This window comes from Rhinopithecus bieti, unplaced genomic scaffold (genome assembly GCF_001698545.2).
Source record: "Rhinopithecus bieti isolate Rb0 unplaced genomic scaffold, ASM169854v2 scaffold_18688, whole genome shotgun sequence".
In the NCBI taxonomy this organism is placed as follows: Eukaryota; Metazoa; Chordata; class Mammalia; order Primates; family Cercopithecidae; genus Rhinopithecus; species Rhinopithecus bieti.
Window position 1 is genome coordinate 1537858 of NW_016809492.1, and position 21906 is coordinate 1559763.

At 37.6% G+C, this 21906-nt stretch overlaps 1 protein-coding gene across 1 annotated transcript in view; it reads right to left on the bottom strand.

The window, feature by feature from the left end:
• Positions 1 to 971: 971 nt before the first annotated feature.
• PRKAR2B (protein kinase cAMP-dependent type II regulatory subunit beta) overlaps positions 972 to 21906 on the bottom strand; it is a 114399-nt gene continuing 93464 nt past the window's right edge. Inside the window, 8 exon segments of the mRNA XM_017889585.1 lie at positions 972 to 1914; positions 3933 to 4071; positions 4208 to 4273; positions 7956 to 8030; positions 10182 to 10248; positions 10250 to 10281; positions 14481 to 14634; positions 19951 to 20057. Coding sequence (XP_017745074.1) covers positions 1781 to 1914; positions 3933 to 4071; positions 4208 to 4273; positions 7956 to 8030; positions 10182 to 10248; positions 10250 to 10281; positions 14481 to 14634; positions 19951 to 20057 — 774 coding nt within the window. The 3' untranslated portion in view covers positions 972 to 1780.

Genomic DNA, 21906 nt, shown 5'->3' on the forward strand with positions numbered 1-21906 from the left:
TTCTCTAATAAGACTACACTAGCACAGAGTAATTTTACCCATGTATATATATTCATTTGAAACCTGTTTCCCAAAATGAAATCGCTCATTTAAAAGCAAACAACTGGTTAGAATTAATGTCTCTAGATACTGGGTCATGGGGCCTAGAAATCATGTAAGAGTATATTGCTTTGGTTGAATATAATTAAATTCATCTTATCTGGCAGCATACTGAGTATATCAGTGAACAATGAAAATCTAGTACATCTGAGTTAATCCTGCACTAATTTCAACTATGAGTGTACATTAAAGCAATGGCAAGGCCTAATGGTATATATGGTAAGGGCAGATACTCATTTTGTGTTTATATAGGGTTATGCTCATAAAAATTTGTTTCTATTACTGTAGAGGATGTTTCTAAGAATTAAAAACAAAAAACAAACCATATTGGCTGCTGATCAATGAGACTGTGGGTTGGCAACCATCCTAAGGAAGAACAGAAACCCAAGGGAACAGATGTCTACAAAGGACTATATTGTGTAGGCCTAGTGAAGAACAAAGAAATAAACTGTGGGCATGCTGATAAGGATCCCAAATTATTTTTAGGATAGGAGAGATTTTTTAGGTGTAAGATCTTAAAGCATACAAAACATGTCGGATCTTAAGTTTAAATCACTTTTTTTAAAAAAACTTTGTGACATTAAATGTCAAGATCAAATTTTTTTTTTTTTTTTTTTGAGATGGAGTCTCACTCTGTCGCCCAGGCTGGAGTGCAGTGGCGCGATCTCGGCTCACTGCAAGCTCCGCCTCCCAGGTTCATGCCATTCTCCTGCCTCAGCCTCCCGAGTAGCTGGGACTACAAGCGCCCGCCACCATGCCCGGCTAATTATTTTGTATTTTTAGTAGAGATGGGGTTTCACTGTGTTAGTCAGGATGGTCTCAATCTCCTGACCTCATGATCCGCCCGCCTCAGCCTCCCAAAGTGCTGGGATTACAGGCATGAGCCACTGCGCCCGGCCCAAATTTTTAAAGATATAGAACACGGAGAATTGCAAAATAAAAAGAGGAAGCAGATATATGCTTGATATGGGAAAAATGCGTTAATGATCTCTCATCTAAAAGACTCTTTTCCTTATTATCATAATGACTAAACTGCCTGTCCATAAACCCACTGGAATATGTAGGTTACTGACATTATGCCAACGAAGTCAAAATGTACTTTATTGCAAAAATATAAAAAGTTTCAAAATTGCATATGATATTTTATACCATTTCACCAACAGGCCAAGGCCAGCACATAACTTATCAAGCTAGAAAACTTTAAAACAAAAATGATTAAAATTTTACTCTGTATAACGAGTTATAAAAAAAAAAAAAATGTGATGCCATGCTGTGTAGCATGTTTAATTGCCAAGTGCCCTCTTACATGGGGATAGTCACTAATATCTCAGTCTGAATAAGTAAAACACATATAGCCTATGATAACATCCTTTAATTATCTTCTTAAACACAGATACTTTCTATATATTACAATCATTTTAATAAACCTTTCGGTCATAATTTTGTGGAGTACAAAGTCATTTTATCGGTATGTTGATTTTTTTCTGAACTACTCTTTAGGAAGTGATGTTAAAGCCTATTGACTATTAAATCACTACTGTTTATTGATACGTTGTAAATGTAAAAAAAGGAAAAAACCTGAAATCACAGAAAATGCTTGGCATCTACACAAACACATTCTCAGTGGACTAACCACTACTGTGTAATTTTGTCACTATAGGTCTTGCTCCATACTTTTGCTTCATGCAGTGGGTTCAACAATATCCATGTTTGTTCCAAACAGGGCAACTAATTGTTCTTCATAGGTAGCTATGTTCCTTTTCATAATTTCCATGCAAGGTCCCAGAAGCCTTTCAAATGCTTGCACATCCATTGCTAAGAAAAGAGAAGATTTTTTTTAAATAACATTCTTTGCAAATCTGCAGAATTTCTAAGTCATTTATAATATCCATTCCATACATATCAATAATGCAATGATATTTTAGGTAAATACTATAAAATACAAGAAAAAGCATAATGATAAAAATGTTCCACTTGAAAAAGGAAGCAGCCAGGGCCACACTCTGCAGTCCCTTGGCAATATGATGAGCAATGCTAAGTTGGTGGGAGGTTCCTGGTCCAAGCTGAGAAAAGAATGAGGGACTATCATGGAAAGACCTTAGAATTTTAAAAAGTAAATGTGCTGTCTCCACCTTAGCAATGTGTACTCCTCAAAGGTGGCAAAGGAGTGTTTTCTATCCTGTGTTCCCTTCTCAGGGTTTAAAATGCCATGTTGTGAAGGCCAAGTGTTAACTTTTGTAATTTTTGCTCCCCATACTATTGTCTATGCAATCCAAAAATGGCAGCTGACATAATGCTTTTGTTTACTTCTATAAGTACATGCTAGAAATCACTTTGCTTGCCTGTCTCCTGGATCTTAAAACTGGATTTATAATATATAGATAGAAAATATGATCATACTATATAAAAGTACAAATTAAAATGTATCTTCTTTGCCTTTTAAATTAGCAAAGATAAAAAAAGGCAATGTTGACAAGAATAGGGTGAATGGGCATTATGGCACTGCTAGTAGCATGTAAATTAGTACAAATAAAAGTAATCTGGCAAATATGTGTCAGAAGTTAATTTTTTAAAAGCCCACTCCTGAAAACCATTTCTAAGGAAAACTCCAATACAGAAAAGCCTTCTATGCACAAAAAAATTGCTCCCCACCAAAACGTTGGAGCCAAAACCTTCAAAGTATTTACCAGTGAGGAATGATTAATTTATCATGTATATATTTACCTAAAAGAATTTTAAAATTTAGTGTAACAAAATAAGAACATTCCTAAGCATAGTGAACTTTAAAAGTTGTTTGGAAAACTGTTTAACAACTGGAAGCCCACACAAATAAAAAGGACAAGAAGAAATTATAATAGCAAAAATCACTGAGTGGTGGTGGTATGTTTTTTCCTACATTTTCTGTATCTCAGGTTTTCTTTGATGTGAATATAATAATCTATTATTGAAAACAATTAACAGAATTTCATTCACCTCACCTTTACTCTTTCTAATAGCTCTACTTAGGGAAATTACCTGTCAGTTTCTAATTGTCTTCTCTTCCGTCCAAATTTAACACTTGATTAATATTATACTTATTTAAAACCTTTTAAAGAATGACTTCTCTAAGAAGTTAATTCTAATGATCCTTGCAAGTCTTAAAAACATTAAAACTAAGTTTATTCTATTGAATTATGGATGAAAAGCACAGAGAGGGTAATTACTGTGGGATCAATTTTCTTAAAATATTCTGCATATTGCCACCTCCTGAACTATATTTTCTTATCAAAGTGATTTCTCAGGTATACAATCTCAGATATATACAGATGTCTGCACCTGAAGATGGCATTTCTGCCAAGCTACTCTGGTAAAATAGTAATAACGACTGAACAGTGAAGAACATTTGACTGTGCTTTGACAAACGTGAACCTTTGTTTGTAGAACCAGTACTCTAATGAGTAAGGATTCTCCCAACATCTCAGCATTCCCCGCAGATCTTAATAATGGACTTTATAAAAATAGTACCTTAGCCTTCTCTTTTGAGGAACATAGCACATGTTGCTTATTTGAGAGATTCCATATAAAACGTGGTACTTGGAATTCTTATTTTAATGACAAATATGAGATGTTATTTCATATATACACAAAAGAGCAAAATGTATCTGGATGTAAAAATTTCAAAGACAAAATGGCTTCCACAAATTAATTTTATAAGGCAATGAGTCCTAATCTTGTTACCTTTTGTGGGGACCACAAAATCTGTGAACCCAATGAAATGATTCATTCAACATGAATACATAAAATGCAGACATAAGTTCAACCAGGAGAAGCACGCCCACTGTTGCAATCCCTACCTAAACATTTGACAGTCCCGATGGCATGCGCAGAAGCTGCTCGAGGTTTGTTAGTTACCAGGGCAAGCTCTCCAAAGTACTGTCCTCGCGAACATCGAGCGATTTCTACTGCACCATTCTCTTCCACTTCTGATTTACCCTGACAAGGCAATTAAAAACATGAGCTTTTCCTCGGCTTATGAAAAATAAAATTAACCTCAGTCTAAACATCAAAAAGTAAATCTGTTGTGTTCCTTGCTAACAGTATGTGGGCTTTGAGGACTTACAATGCTTACCTTTCTTTTCATAGTAATTTTCACTTCTCCAGATTCTACAATGAAAAAAGAATCAGCCGAATCTCCCTATCAGAATAAATAACAAAAATAGATGGTGAAAATGCAAATTAACTGACAACAATCTTGTTACCTTTCATATCCCTAAAACTGATCCAACCCCAAAGTACAGATATTGACCTGAAAAGTGAAATCCTATGGGAACAGGCTATCTCGGTTTCTAAATCAAGAGGTTTTTTTTTTTTGAGACAGAGTCTCGCTCTGTCACCCAGGCTGAAGCAAGCTCCATCTCGGGTTCACACCATTCTCCTGCCTCAGCCTCCCAAGTAGCTGAGACTACGGGCACCCGCCACCACACTCGGCTACTTTATTTGTATTTTTAGTAGAGACGGGGGGTTTCACCATGTTAGCCAGGATGGTCTCAATCTCTTGACCTCGTGATCTGCCCGCCTCGGCCTCCCAAAGTGCTGAGATTACAGGCGTGAGCCACCGCGCCCGGCCCTAAATCAAGAGGTTTTCATGGACAATTATGTAGTAATGATTTCATTTGTAAAATTATTTGAAATAATACTTTTTTCCCCCTGAGATGGAGTCTTGCTCTGTCACCCAGGCTGGAGTGCAGTGGTGTAATCTCGGCTCACTGCAGCCTCCACCTCCTGGATTTGGGTGACTCTCCTGCCTCACCCTCCCAAGTAGCTGGGATGACAAGCGTGTGCTACCACACCCAGCTAATTTTTTTTTCCTTTTTTAAAAATTTTACTTTAAATTCCAGGATACATGTGCAGAACATGCAGGTTTGTTACACAGGTATAAATGTGCCATGGCGGTTTGCTGTACCTATCAACCTGTCATTTGGTTTTAAGGCCAACCCCGCATGAATTAGGTATCTGTCCTAATACTCTCCCTACCTTCACTCCCCACCCCATGACAGGCCACAGTGTGTGATGTTCCCCTCCCTGTTTCCACGTGTTCTCATTGTTCAGCTGCCACCTATGAGTGAGAACATTCGGTGTTTGATTTTCTGTTCCTGTGTTAAGTTTGCTGAGAATGATGGCTTCCATTTTCATGCATGTCCCTGCAAAGGACATGATCACATTCCTTTTATGGCTGCACAGTATTCCATGGTGTATATGTACCACATTTTCTTTATCCAGCCTATCACTGATGGACATTTGGGTTGGTTCCGTATCTTTGCTATTGTAAATAGTGCTGCAATAAACATACGTGTGCATGTGTCTTTATAGCACAATGATTTATATTCCTTTGGGTATATACCCAGTAATGGGATTTGTGGGTCAAATGGTATTTCTGCCATCAAAAGTGGGCAAAGGATATGAACAGACACTTCTCAAAAGAAGACATTTATGTGGCCAAAAAACATATGAAAAAAAGCTCAACATCACTGATCATTAGAGAAATGCAAATCAAAACCATAATGAGATACCATCTCACACCAGTCAGTATGGCAATTATTAAAAAATCAATCAACAATAGATGCTAGTGAGGCTGTGAAGAAATAGGAATGCTTTTGCACTGTTGGTGGGAATGCAGATTGGTTCAACCATTTTGCAGGACAGTGTGGCAATTCCTCAGGGATCTAGAACCCGTATTTATTTATTTGTATTTTATTAGAGATGGGGTTTCACCATGTTGGTCAGGTTGGTCTCGAACTCCTGACCTCGATGTGATCCACCTGCCTCAGCCTCCCAAAGTGCCGGGATTACAGGCGTGAGCCACTGTGCTTGGCCCTGAAATAATATATTCTCTACCGCCGTATTTCTGCTAAAACCAAGAAAATGTGACAAATAACACTGGGGTAAGAATTTCACCCAAATTTCAGCCTAGATAACAGCATACATAGTTGGAAATGGCAACACTGCTGTGTATGCCAGCAGCATCCCCTTAGTTGGCAGAAACATATCTGCGGATCCTGAGCTCCTTAGGAAGTGCCAAGACGTGCACCCTGCGTCATCCTAACATTGCAAGCATTGGTGTGGTGACCCAAGATAACCCGTCAATTTGCAAAGAGCAGAAAGCACCCAGATGGAGCCGGAAGCAGCAGATGTTGGCCTTGACATTTTCACTACAGTCAACTGAGGACCAAACTCTGACATGCTAGCCTACTGACATTCCATTTCAAGGCTTTGGAAAGACTTCTAAAAGAGAAGTGTTGCTATTTCTACCCATTTATATCTTCTTTCTTGTTTCTGTTTCTTAGTGAACTCGCCTTGACCTCCAGTGATGCAGTCTGAATTAAACAATACAATATGGAAGATAATAATACAGACACTGACTTTTCTAAGCCTCTGGAGAAATTTAAAGCTTCTGGAGAAATTTAAAATATTTCAAAACTCTTTAATACAAATTCAAGAAGTTTAGCATCTGATTCTATCACAAAATAAATGTTGAATTTAAATTTTTAGAATATAGTGTATATATATGTATATTTATAAATGCTTAAAAGACAATAAATATGTAAAAATATCCTTAATAAACCCTAAGTATAGCATATGTCCTTTCCCTTATTTTTATATCAGGTTTACATAAAAGCTTCATACTAAGTTTTCGAGTGTTCTGAATCATAATAAGGCTATTAACTGCTGAGTAATTTTAACTATTTTAAAGCATGCCCTAAGAACTGATGAAAACTGAATACGGTCTGTGAATTATGCCAATGTCATTTTCCTAGTTTTGATACTGTTATTAATAGTGATGCAAGATGCATTAGGAGAAACTGGGTGAAGAGTACACGGGACCTCTCAAAACTATTTTTGCGACTTCCTGTGAATCTATAATTATTTCAAAATAAAAACCTTTAAAAATCATTTAAAACATGCTCTTTGCTTTGTTATTTACCAATTTATATAGTAGAACTTTAACCTTGTTTGACTCCATTTCTTCCCAATCCCTGACTGCTCTAACACACACACACGCAGCAATGGGAGAGGCGTGCTGATTGAAAGATTTACTTATGTATTTGTCTTCTAAAACAATTATCTTTTTCTCAGTCTCAAAGACCTTGAATCTTGTTTCCCATATAAAGGAAGAGACTGCATTTCAGATAAAGAGCACAAAATAGTATAAGGCTGTGATACAAAAATTACAGTATCTATTAAAAATCCATTGTAATCATTTGCTCAGTGCTTCAAAAATATAACTAGGAAACAAGGTACTATCATCTGCATGCTTCACCTGTGAACAGTCTTCACAAATTCTACTTTTAGTAGCCCTACTCCAACCCAGGTATCTAATATTATTGGTTCCAGCTGGGATCCTAGAAAAGTATTAGGGATTAAATAACATGTTGACCCACATGTAGTGCTTGGAAGCCAAAACAGTATATGTTGCAGTGTGTTCCCTTCTTGGTGACTTTTATCAAGGAGCAGCCTCAGGAAGTTTCATCATGAAATGACCATGCAAAACTCTATAGAATTTTCCAGTGTACTTTCTGGGTCCTCATTAATGTCATGGAATATTCACCTGTTTTTTCCTCTTATAAATGACTACAATGATGCAGAAAATCATTTGATGGTTTAATACATATTCATTAAGAGTTAATTACATAAAAATATTCAATAGCGTAATAACTATAAATGAAACCATTTTTAACAGGTCATTTGGTAGTAGTAATATTTATTTAACCCATCACTGCATACTAATTTTAGAAACATGAAAAGTTTATCAAGATCTACAACTACACAAACGTTTTGGAAAAGAACCCTAAACTGAATTACATTTCAAAATATCATACCTGAGCAATGATTTGTTCTCCATCGTTGTATACTTTGGTGCCTATCACATCTACTACTTTCAGGCGTTCAGAAAACTACAAAGAAAGACAATATTAAATAGAAACAAATTAACTGGGTAAGCTTATCTATTTAAGAAGTAAAAAACTGGTAGCCTATAGGACAAGTAAATCGAGCAGTGTGTAGGTTGTTATGTGTTTGTTGTATTAATTATCAGTCAGCATTTTAAAATAAATTTTTCATAAAAATTGGATCTCCAGCTTCTCTTGAAAAATCAGCATCACATAACCCATATTTCCACATAGCAACAATAACACTATGGTGGGATAGCAGCTGTTTCTTTAATGAAATAACATGTTCTCCAGTCTGCCAAAGTCCCTTCCTGGCTTGGTTTTCTTCTCTGTGTTACCTGCCTAGCTTTGAAGGCACTGGATTTCCAATCCCTGACCTACTTTTATTTAAAGAAATATGCTGCTGGAAAGAAAAGATCAGCTGTCTACCACGCACTACGTGATATGGACAAAATTTCTACCAGGCATAAGCTGATAATCCAACAGAGACATTCAAAAGGAGAAGCACTGCTGTTTTGACACTTGCCATTTTATAAGACGTTGTGGGTACATATATATGCCTGTCTTTAATTACTCTCAAAATATTTCAAATATGACAGTGAAATAGAAAAGCATTTAATTTAATGAAGTATGGAAAATGAAGCTGAATTTTTAGGGTAACAACAACCTATTCTCTCTCGTTAAGTCTCTACCTTCAAAGATAAAAACCTAAGAGCTGGTCTCATTGAGAGGACATCTGGGCTAAGAAATGAAGGAGTCCTGCGGCCATGTAGGAAGGCATTCCAGACAGACGGCCAGTATGAAGACCCTGAAGTGGGTGTGGGACAGGTGTGTTTGAGAAGTGGCAAGAAGCTGATGTGTCTACAGAGAGATGATGAGTGTGGAGCAGTAGGAAATGAGGTTGGGGAAAATGGCCAGGGGAATGGGACAGACTATGCAGAGCCTTAGAGGCCATGTGAGGAGGAGCTTAAACAGAGCAGGGCCACAACCAGGGATTTTAAAAGATTATTCTCCAATTAACTAGGCAAGAGGTGATGGTGGTTCAGATGAGTCATTGCTAACTCGAAGGTTTCTGGCCTGAGACACTGGAAGGATATGTTACCATCTGCGGGGAGAGAGAAAAGCAGTAGATTTGGGACATACTAGGTCTGAGATGTCTATTAGACATCTGAGAGGAGATCTTGTATTTGCAGTTGGATAAGTAAGTCTGACCTTCAAGGGAGGGGCCTTGCCCAGTGACACCAATTTTAAGAAGCATCAATATATGGACAGTACAGATGGTCCCTGACTTACAAAGGCTCAATTAATGATTTTTCAACCTTACAGTTGTTTGAAAGCGATAGAAACTATACTCCTAATTGTGAGTTTCAATCTTCTCCCAGGCTAGTGATATGCAGTACAATGCCAGGCAGACAGCCACAACACCCAGCCAGCCTCACCACAATGAGATGAACCCATGCTCTCCAGTGCACTGTGCTGCCAAGTGACTGTTCCCAACTATAGGCTGATGTGAGTGTCCTAAGCATGTTTCAGGTAGGCTAGGCTGAGCTAGAATGTTCCATAGTTTACATGTATTAAATACATTTTCTATTTATGATATTTTCAACTCACAATGGGTTTATTCATAAGGTAACCCCAGCATAAGTCAAGGGACATCTGTATTTAAGGCCATGGGATCTGACATGTTCACCAAGTGAATAAGTGTATCCTGAAAAGAGAAGAGGCCAAGGACAGAGGCCTGGAATGGCAGTTTTAAGAGGAGAAGAAAAGAGGAATAAACAGCAAAGACAACTGAGAGGAAGAGGCCAGAGAGGACATTTTCTACCTAGAGAACGCCTGCCTGTAAAGTTACAACTAGTGACTCTTGCCTACATCTATGTGATTGTATGACGTCTGCTATTAGATAAAGACCACATATACGTGTGCTATAGATGCGGGGTAGGAATGCAATTATACAAAACTTTCAAATAACAAAACAAATGCAATTATAGATAGCAGAAGAAATGATGAGTTAATAAAAACTAGCACTACCACTTAATCTTTTCAAATAAAACATGGATTTTTTTTATTCAAAGAAATTTTCTATAGAACTAAATATTCCTAGCAAAACAGAAACTTTTAAAGCAAAATAAAATAAAAGTGTAAACATACACTTACCTCCAAAGATTTAAGGAATGGCAGTGACTCAATAAAGCTTTCATACATTTTCCTCTTTTGGCATTGTTTTCACAATTATTCTCCTGAAGGTTACCCTGTCCTACAGGCAGAATATCAAATAAAAGACAGTTAAAAGGTAAATTTTATGGGGGAAAAGCTATACAAATAGTTTTATTTTATTCCCTACAAGAAGCAATGATTGAAGATTCTGAAATAAAAGATTAATATCATTATACTTTTAATGCAACTCATTTCATATTTTTATTTCGTCAAGCACAAAATATAATACAGAACCACATAAAATACTGTTTTCATTTTTTTTTTTAAGGAAGCATCTGTTTACTTTCATACATAACAGAAATCTGACCAACATGTTGGGCTCTGCCCACAAGGAGGTGCTATCACAGCATTTTTTAAAATGTATACTAGCACTGTGTTCTTTCACTCTGTGTTATGTACTCTATGTTCTTTTTCATATCCACATTATGTCAAAATTTTCTTTTTAAAAATGTAGAGGTATGCCCAAAGAAATGATAAATGCTTAAAGTGATGGCTACTCCATTTACCCTGATGTCATCATTATGCATTGTATGCTATTATCAAAATAGCTTAGGTACCCTGTACATACATACACACACTATGTACCCATAAAAAAATTTTTTTAATGTGAAGGCACAGAGAAATTACAACTTTGTTTTTGAGTAAGATCTAATTCCAGTATTTACCATGTTCACAGTCTAAAATGTTCCTGTTTATGTTTATACTATATGCCCTCAAAAATGCAGAACTTGGTTGAAGAACTAGTAAAAATTTTAAGGATACAGCTCAAAAAATTATTTTCCTAAAATTTTATTTTAAACAATCTCTCATAAAATATTTTAATTCTTTAATAAAAGCCTCAATAATTATGTTAGCTTGGCATTCATTAATAAACAATTATACCATTTTAATAAAGTAAAATTGGGATATATTATTTAATAAATTACTATGCAAACAATTTAATATTTTTTACTTTTTAATTTTTGTGGGTACATAGTAGGTGTATATTTATGGGGTACATGAGATGTTTTGATACAGGCATGCAACGTGAAATATGCAAATCATAGAGAATGGGGTATCCGCCCCCTCAAGCATTTATCCTTTAAGTTACAAACAATCCAATTACACTTATTTTAAAAATATACAATTTTATTATGTGCTACCAAATACTAGGTCTTATTCATTCTTTCTTATGCCACCATAGTAAGGCTGAATTTAAACGAACTAGTGCAATGGAGAAAAAGGCCAGTATAGATGAAAGTCTCTAGGTGCAAGATGGGCTGCAACTCAATGTTTCTATCACTCTAAAATCCCTCTGTTGAAATCCTGATCACCGAGGATAGTATTAGGTGGTAGAGTCTTTGGGAGATGGTTAGGTCATGAGGGTGGAGCCCTCATGAATCGGATTAATGTCCTTATAAAACAGATTCTAATGAGCTCCCTTGCCCCTTCCACCACGTGAGAACACAAGTAGAAGACGTTGTCTGTTAAACAGGAAAACAAGCCCTCACCAGACCCGAATCTTCTGGTGCCTTGATCTTGGACTTCCCAGTGTCCAGACCATGAGAAATAAATGTCTGTTGCTTAAGCCTCCCATTCTGTAACAGTATGTCATAGCGGCCCAAAAGGACTAGGACACTAGTAAATTAAACATCTTGTTTTCCAATTTGGTATTGGCTGTAATTTGGACTTGTTTTACTCCTAATACTTTTTTTAAAAGAAAATTTTACAATAATTAGCACAAATATTGAAATTATTTCCAAGCCTGGCTCTGCATCAGAATAAGCTATAGTACTAAAAAAGATTTCTGAGACACCAGACTTGAATGTCTCAAGATCTCTGCATGTAGGGCCCAATAATCTGTATTTCATAAATGCTCCCAAAGTGATTCTGATATATAATCAGGTTTGGAAATCAGGTATAACACCATTTTATGGACAGAGTTTACTGCAAAACAGAGAAGACTCAAAATAGCTTAATGGTTTAGAAACTAATCATAATCAGTTATATCTCTCAGAAAGAATTTACCATTAGTAACCTATCTCTTTACACCCAGTGTGACATATAAAGTCCAGAATTTCAAATACTTTCATCCTGAAGCCATTTCAACAATCCCCTTTCCAAATCATCAGTACAGTCACATAGATCATGTTACCCCTAAGGCTAACAGTGACCAAATATTATTTACAGAGTGAGGCTATACTGCAATGGACTTTTCTCTTGGGCTTTTTTTGCTTATCTTTACACTTATATTTATAAGGCAGACCTCCAGTCTGTTGACCTTAAAAGAAAAATTTCTTTTCTACTTGACTCTCCCTGAGAAGGAGTTATTATAGTCACTCAAGTCACCCTTAAAAAGCAGGCTTGAAATACTAAGTAATTATGTTAATTATCCTAACATTTTTAGAAAGCTATTATACATCAAGATGATCATCACAAACTGCCCACTTTTATAAAATTTAGTAACATGTATAGACAACTAAAAATCTCTGAAAATGCTTAATCCTTCTTAGGAACTTAAGTAGTACGTGGACTAGGAAATTCTGGGTCTTTTTACCCAATTAAGGTTTCTACAAGGGCTAAAACTATCAGTATTCAAAGAGGCCAACCTATAAAATCATTGATCTTATTCTGAAGATGTGCAAGGAGGCAATTTCCTCACTGTGTGACAATCTGAATCTGAATGGCAACCCCACTGGAATGACTACGTTTGAAAAGTAAACCTTCCTCAATAAAACAGGTCATGGCAGATGCTAGATTTATCCCACCACTTTAATGACAGGCAAACAAAACTGTTCTGATTTGGAGTTTTTTCTTTGCTGGTTCTGGGTATTCAAATCACTGACAGTTCTTAAAACACTTCAGATGATGAGTTTCCTTCTCCCTGAGACAATTCAGCTTTTCTTCTAAACCTTAAAAAAGTGACTCATCACATTTTTAAATAAGTATATAGTAATTGGTTCTAATTAAAAGAAATGCAAAATGTCTTGTCTCTTTGATCAAGGGATATTTTTATCAGCTGAATCGACTTCAGAGTCAAATGCTGAACTGTGACTAAATAATGTGTGACTTCTGTAATGCTATATACAGTCGTCCTGGAAATGAGATTGTTAACAAACTTCACATTTACTTCAACCTCTTCTCTTTCCACAAAAGGATTTGAGAGAAATAACCCAATAAATGCATGTCAAAACTAGTGGGTGAGCTATTTTCAACAATTTTAAAAGAAAATACATATATTGTAAACATTTCCCTAAATTGATCCTGTTTCAAGTTTGGCCTGACATCAGGCAGTACTGCCACCTCCTGGGAGCTGATGAGAAATGCAAAAATCACAGGCCTCACCCCAGAACCACTGAATCAGAATCCACATTTTAACTGGATTCCCAGGTGATTTGGAAGCACATTAAAGTTTGAGAATCACTACCTTAAATACAATCTTCCAGAAGCAGCTTTAGCAGTGCCTAATAATTTGCATTCTATCATATGTGAAAATACTGCCTGAATATATCTTTAAACCAGCTTTTAAGTCTTGCAGGAATACCACATTAAGAAATATATTTAAAAGTACTAATGCCCAGGTCCCAGTGCTGAAGATTCTGATAAATTTGCCTGTGGTGGGGTCTAGGTAAAAGGATTTTTTAAAAATACTCCAGGTAATTCTGATGTGGGGCACATCAGCACAGCCACCAAGCATTTTTTCCCTACACATCTGCTTTTAAATGCAGAGCAGCTACCAATCAATTTATAGCACCAAGAGCATCCTTTTATACTGGTTTCTCAAACTCCAAATTTCTGATGCAGTAGGTCAGAATCAGTGGGTAGGGCCCCAGAATGGGCATTTCTAAAAAGTTCCCAAGTGATACAGCTGCCAGTGTTCACGGGACCACACTCTGGGAGCCACCAATTTATCAGATTATAATACTTACTTCAGAAAGCTATCTGAGAAAAAGTACTGAAGATTGTGTTTGTATGGCTGGTTATTTTCTAAGAGTGGGTAAGACAGGAGCATTCTGAATCTGAGTGTCTTTCCTGGGCCACCAGGTCCCAAGCTCCTGACTGGACTGGCGGAGTGGGGGCAATGACATGAGGATCTGAGTGCAGTCTTAGTGCCCTACAGTTCAGCATTCAGTGGCTGCTTAATAAATTACCTGATGATTGATGATCTTTAAATTAAAATACTACATGTGGCAATGTGTAACACTGTCATAGCAATTGCTACAAATCATAACATTCAGATCAAATAAATATTTTACTCACCAAACCCCACAGAGCACCAGGAGAGGTAGCAGTGATTGTAGCTGCTCTGGGTGTATTGTACATTAAGGCCAGTTCGCCGAAACTCCCACGATTATCATAGTTACCAACACATCTTCCAACACCATCACATTTCACATAAATATCATATGTGCCTCTGTTGGATATATGTAGATTGGAGGTTAATTCAAATAAAATCTCATTAAAATAAAACATTATTTCAGAAAAGAGCCCTGTGAAATAAAATCATATTTCCAGCCTGTTTATCCCCTCCGATGACAAGTAATAAAGGGGAATCCATCTGTGCCATCTGTTCCAGACCATGTGCCTGCTGGGAAAAAATGGAACTAAACAATAAAAATTTGGAATAACAAATGATAAAACTACAACTAAAGACTATAACCAAATAGTATATGCATAAAAAACCACCTGGAGAGGCCAGGTCTCACGCCTATAATCACAGCACTTTGGGAGGCCGAGGCGGGTGGATCACCTGAGGTTAGGGGTTTGAGACCAGCCTGGCCAACATGGTGAAACCCTGTCTCTACTGAAAATATAAAATATTAGCCGGGTATGATGGTGGGATCCCATAATCTCAGCTACTCGGGAGGCTGACGCAGGAGAATCGCTTGAACCCGGGAGGCAGAGGTTGCAGTGAGTCGAGATTGTGCCACTGCACTCCAGCCTGGGCGTCAAGAGTGAAACTCCATCTCAAAAAAAACAAAAATAAAAAATCATCTGAAGAGGCTGGGTGTGGTGGCTTACTTACACCTGTAATTCCAGCAATTTGGAAGTCCAAGGAGGGAGGATCACTTTAGCCCAGGAGTTCAAGACCAGCCTGGGCAACATAGCAAGATTCGATCTCTACAAAAAAATTAAGCCTTAAAAAAAAGAAAGAAAATCATCTGAAGAAACATTTATCAAACCACTGACTGTAGTTATCTAAGAGCACAAGAATAGTGAGGGATTCTAGGCACACTGGCTATCTAATTTAAGAGTTTCTGTTTATAACATGAACATATTATTACTTTTGTGATCAGAAGAAAGTAACTTTTTAAGAAGAATCTAGCTATAGCAATTTGGTTAGCCACTACTCCACAAAACTTACGAGTGTCCTTTATAATCTATAGCAGAGGTTGGCAAACTATAGCCCACAAACTGGCTATCTGCTTTTGTAAATAAAGTTTCACTGCAATTATAAACACTCTTGTTTGTTTATGTGTTATCTATGGCTGGTTTTATGCTACAACTGCAGAGCTGAGTTGTTGCAACAGAGAACATATCTGCCTGCAATGCCAAAAGTATTTACTCTCTGGCCCTTTACTTTAGATCAACCCCCATTCTAAAGTTAAAAAGTAGAAATTCAGACTAGATATCTAACTCTGGTCTTTTACAGTTTTGGGTGCTTATCTTTTAACTGGGGTTCTTTTTCTAGGCAAATAAGGTTCAGTTTACATGTCACTGCACTTCATATTACCCAGACCCTATATTCATGTAAACTGCATTCTTCGTGTGGATGACTGACTTTCCACATACTGTATTTTATCAGAGAACATGCTTTCAAGGCTTGCACCTATGAGGGCAGACAGAAAAAATTCTTTGGCTTATATTCTGTTGACTAAACCCTAACAAAGACAAAGGGTGGGGCTGTGCACTAAAAAAAAAAAAAAAAAAAGGGGCTTTTAACATTAGAAAATTATTATGCCCAGGCCTGGTACCTCATGCCTGTAATTCCAATGCTTTGGGAGGCCAAGATGGGAGGATCATTTGAAGCCAGGAGTTCAAGACCAGCCTGGGCAACATAGCAAGACTCTGTCTCTACAAAAAACTGAAAAATTAGTCAAGCATGGTAGCACATGCCTGTACTCCTAGCTACTTGGAAGGCTAAGGCAAGAGGATCGCTTAGGCCCAGGAGTCCAAGCCTGCAGTGAGCTGTGACTGCACCACTACACTCCAGCCTAGGCAAGAAAGTGAGACACTCTCCCTGTCCCTCCAAAAAAGAAAGAAAAGGATTATTAATAATAAAGAAGCAATAAGAGCAGAAACATGATAGACAATAGATATTATTACTAAGGAAGAAAATAATTGGTTTCGCGGCCAGACCACAGTGGCTCACACCTGTAATCTCAGCACTTTGGGAGGCTGAGGTGGGCAGATCACAAGGTCTGGAGTTTGAGACCAGCCTGGCCAACATGGTAAAACCCCACCTCTACTAAAAATACAAAAAAACTAGCCGGGCGTGGTGGCAGCCACCTGTAATCCCAGCTACTTGGGAGGCTGAGGCAGGAGAATCGCTTGAACCCAGGAGGGCGGAGGTTGCAGTGAGCAGAGACCGCGCCACTGCACTTCAGCCTGGGCAACAGAGCAGACTCCATTTCAAAAAAAAAGGAAAAGAACTGGTTTTCAATGTAATTCATGGATAGAATGACTGTTTCAAGGGAAACTACTAGAATTTGTCCCATGGATAATCATTTTTCAAGTACAGGTTGAGTTTCCCTCATCCAAAATTCTCGGAATCAAAAGTGTTATAGATTTTAGACATTTTCAGAATTTAGAATATTTGCATATACAGAATGAGGTTATCTTGGGAATGAGACCCAAGTCTAAATAAAAAATTAATTTATGTTTCATATATACCTTATACATACAGTCTGAGGATAATTTTATTTAATATTTTAAGTAATTTTGTGCATGAAACCAAATTTGTGTACACTGAACCATCAGAAAGCAAAGGTGTCATTATCTCAGCCACCCATGTGAACACTGTGGTTGTTCAAGCATTACCATCATTCCTGACTCTGAATTTATATGCTACCAATAAGCCATCATTTTTTACTTGTATTCACACATAAGTACTTAACAGTAAAAAATATGACATACCATTAATACAGTAAAAAATAATGTGTTTGGGGTAACTAAGCAGCACAGCAGTATCCCCAGAATACCTGCACCGGCTGCCAAACAAGAGCAACCACAAACAATGGCAGGCCTGCAGTCTCCACTTACAATGCTGTGTTCTGATTAAAGTTACTGTACGTCATACACTAACCCCTTCGGGGATGCTGAATAAGCTGTTGTGTGCCTGCATTTTGACTGTAAACCATCACGAGGTCAGGTGTGGAATTTCCACTTGTGCCATCATGTTGGCGCTCAAAATGCTTTGGAGTTTGGAGCATTTCAGATTTTCAGACTAGCAATGCTGTATAGATTAAACTCCTCAATTTACTGAACTATTTACACTTTTGCACTGAAACTGTTCTCTACGCTCACTACTTTGAATAGGGTAAAACACAGCAAAATGTGCTGAGGAGAAGTAAAATGAGCTACCAGTACAGTTGAAATCACATCAGTCTAAAGTCTGTTAAAATACCGCAGGCTAGGCCGGGCACACTGACTTACACTTGTAATCCCACCACTTTGGGAGGCCAAGGCAGGTGGATCACCTGAGGTCAGGAGTTCGAGACCAGCCTGGCCAACATGGTGATACCTCGTCTCTACTGAAAATACAAAAATTAGTTGGGTGTGGTGTCAGGCACCTGTAGTCCCAGCTACTCCACAGGCTGAGGCAGGAGAATCGCTTGAAACTGGGAAGCAGAGGTTGCAGTGGGCCGAGGTCACACCACTGCACTCTAGCCTGGGCGACAGAGCAAGACTGTGCAAAAAAGAAAAAAAAAAATCTTGGGCTGTTTTTTTCACACAGATTTCTTCTCTGATAATGTGAGACCTCAGGCAGGGCAGAGCCCCAGAAAGAGAATGAACAGGGCAAGAGACCTGGCTGTGGAGTTGGCCCTACGCCAGTCATTTGGGTGATCTGAACCAAGGGCTGTCACTTCTGTGTGCCTGCATGTTTTCATCTATCAAATGGGTGACTAGGATCTAACTGAAAAGGGAACAGACTATATAAAAGTGTAAGGCAGTTTTGAAAGTCAAAAATCCTCGCTCAATGATTAAGATCGTAGAGGGTTAGGGTTTCTCATACACCTCTACAATTAAACACACTTAGGTGCATTTCTGAGGTGTTGCACCAATGAAAGCTATTAATGATATAAAAATCATTACTTTGATTCACATATAGGTAACTGGTTTATTCTACTCTAAAATCTTGGCTAATGCTTCAGTCATAGGTCACCAGGCATTAGGGATGAGGGAATGGGAGAACCAGTGAAAACTCTCGATTTAAAGAGCATGAGCGACTGATGCATGAAAGATACCATCCACAGAGCCAAAATAATGAAATGAGGCTTCAGGAGACCAAAGAGGTCATTTTCACCAAGACCTCTGAGGTGAACACAACTCGACCCAGAGAGAAAACATAATCCAGTGAGTCAGGCTGGGAGAGGACCTGCGTTCCACACAGAAGGGGAGGGGTCAGGGATGCGAACATTCATCATTGTTTTACAAAAGTGAAGAAATAAGGAGTCAGCTCAGGCTGCTCTGCTGTTAGATTTTAGGATTCATCTATTGTATAAGGTACATTGTTCTATGATGAGGTAAAGCACAACTTAAATTTCCTGAAAATAGATTTTCAACATAAATGTAAGACTTCTTTAAATAATTATAGTTTTTTAAGATAAATAAAATAATACACAATTCTTGGAAGGAGGCACAAACTACTTACTATACAGACTGGATGATGTTGAAGCAGTAAGAAGAAAGACTTACTTTTCACCTTATGCCCCTATGAAATATTTGCATTTTCTTTCTTTCTTTCTTTCTTTCTTTCTTTATTTATTTATTGAGACGGAGTTTCACTCTTGTTGCCCAGACTGTAGTGCAAATGGCACAATCTCAGCTCACTGCAACCTCCACCTCCTGGGTTCAAGCAATTCTCCTGCCTCACTCAGCCTCCCAAGTAGCTGGGATTACAGGTGTGTACCACCATACCGGGCTAATTTTTCTTGTATTTAGTAGAGACGGGGTTTCACCATGTTGATCAGGCTAGTCTTGAACTCCTGACCTCAAGTGATCCACCGGCCTCATCCTCCCAAAGTTCTGAGATTACAGGCGTGAGCCACTGCACCCAGCCAATTCTGAATTTTTTAAACCATGAGCATGTTTAAAAAAAAAAAAAAGAAACTTTTAAGAAATACCAATTGAGGTCTACTGTGAATTAACATCTTAGATGCCATATTATACTGCTGTTCTTACTGTAATAGGCATCTAGTACATACTAATACTATCACACATCTCTCAATTAGAATTTAGCAAATGAAGATGCTCACGTTAAATGACTGACATTTAAAGATTAGACTAACCAAAAGTCATCAGTTCCTCTATAACCTATATCTCTTTTCATGATCCACTGTGGCTTCACTGCATGTACTCACAACAGGTTTACAGTGCCTACTATGTAGTAATTAGAGTAGTGGCAATAACAACTATCCTGTATTAACCTGTCAGTTGCCATAATAATGGTTGAGATTTTACACAAAAGGTTCTTTACATTTCAGTAGTAAGGCTGGACAAAACTTACCTATCAATTACATAAAAGTTGTCACCATCGTCACCTTGATCAATTACATGCTCCCCATCTTTGACCAATTTTTCAAACATGGCATCTAATACTTGAGACATCTGCTCCTATTTTTAAAAAAAGATGGGATATAATCTTTACGTTTATCTAGGACATGTTTTCTTAAGTAACCATAATTACATTTCCATGAACAAGTCCAAAGAAATGGAAATATCGTAACTACCATTAAATGTTGTCAGAAAAATACACAGTAGTCTTTCTTACCACATACAAATAATTATATTACAAATATATACAAATGATTATACACTCTCATATTCAGTATTTGAATTAAAGTAATTATAATTAGTCTGTTTCAGAATATTTGCAACTATCACCACTTTAAAATGAAAATTTAACCACCAAACCACCACAAAGCTTGTGAAATATAATCTTAGCAACTAAAAAGGATCAGGTTAGTAAGGAATTATTTCAAATTTCTTTTAAAGATACCCATTTTTAAAAACTTCCTTAGTCATCACTAAAATTTGTGTACAGATAACCTAAATACTTGGTGAATTTAGATCCTGATTCCAATCTTCTTTTGGTTTAGCACCAAAATAAAACAGAACAAAATAGAAAACAACAAAGCGAACCAAAATGACTGTGGCAAATAGTATGTCACTATTCACTGTCATTAAGGTTGGCTTCAAGCTGCAACCACTGAGCTCACTAGGGCAGATTTGTCAGAAACATCAGAAATATTATTCAACAACTAATTAAACTATGTAAAATGTTTATTCTGCCAAAGTGTGACTGACAAGGCTCAAGGATAAACTTCAAACTAATGAGAATAAACTAGGAGGTGAAAGAAATCTTTAATCAGAACAAATACCGGAATAATTCAAAGAACTTTGAAAAGACAGAATAAATGGATATGAGGAAATAATACAATATAATGGAAATCTAAAGACTTAGAGGGTTATTTGTTCTGCTACTTATTAGCTCTGAGCCCTTGGTCAGGTCACTCCTTAGGGGTATACAAAAGGTATAATGCTAACTGCCCATGCCAAAATTAATTACCATTATACATAAATTAAGGAGTTGAAGACAGATTCAAAGCGGAAAAAAGATGCAAGTGGAAAACACAGGTTGAAGAAACAAGATATTCTGGATAGAGAGAGTAACAGATCACATGTGATTCTCTTCCTTTTGAGACCACATGAAAATGTTACAAGGCGTATAAAGATATGAATCTACAATTGCATAGAGTACAGGAAGGGAAAACTGATGGATGAGAGAGTTTCAGGGCGAAGGTAAGAAGCATGTGGCAGAGAGAGCTGCCCCAAGTAGCACAGGTGAGACTGCAGTGTGGAGGGGCCAATATGCCTTGTGGAGCACCAGGAGGCTCCCACGTGGGTAACACCCGGTTCTGCCGGCGTGGGACTGAGACACAAAGCTAAAAACAAGCGGACTGATTTAAAGTCCTGCAGAGATTAGTTGACACCTTCCTTCAAAATCCCTCTACCCTAATACAGAATGCCTAGCAGCCAAATGTGGACTCTCAACTCGTCCCAGACAAAAGACCAGAGAGAAACTAAACAAATTAGAACTAGAACAGATACGGTGAACACTGGTGCCCTAGAACAAAAACCTTCACTTGGTAGGACTTAGGGGTTCCCCAATGTAACAGCTGGCTCCCTGTCAGCTCAAGCTAAACAGTGCACTGGTTGACAGACCTGCCCTACTTACCCAGAGCTCTAAATCAGCTTTATGTTGCTCCCCCGGTAGCCCACAAGACTAAGATAAACAGCAAAATGACAATACATGAAATAGATATTTCAGGAATCATAGAGAGCTTTTGCAGAGACATTTAAGATGATATTATATCCATGAGACCAAAAAACAAAATAGGATAGTTAGGAAAAGAGCAAATCAGAGAAAAATGGGTAGCTCGGAAATCAAAATATGATGGTC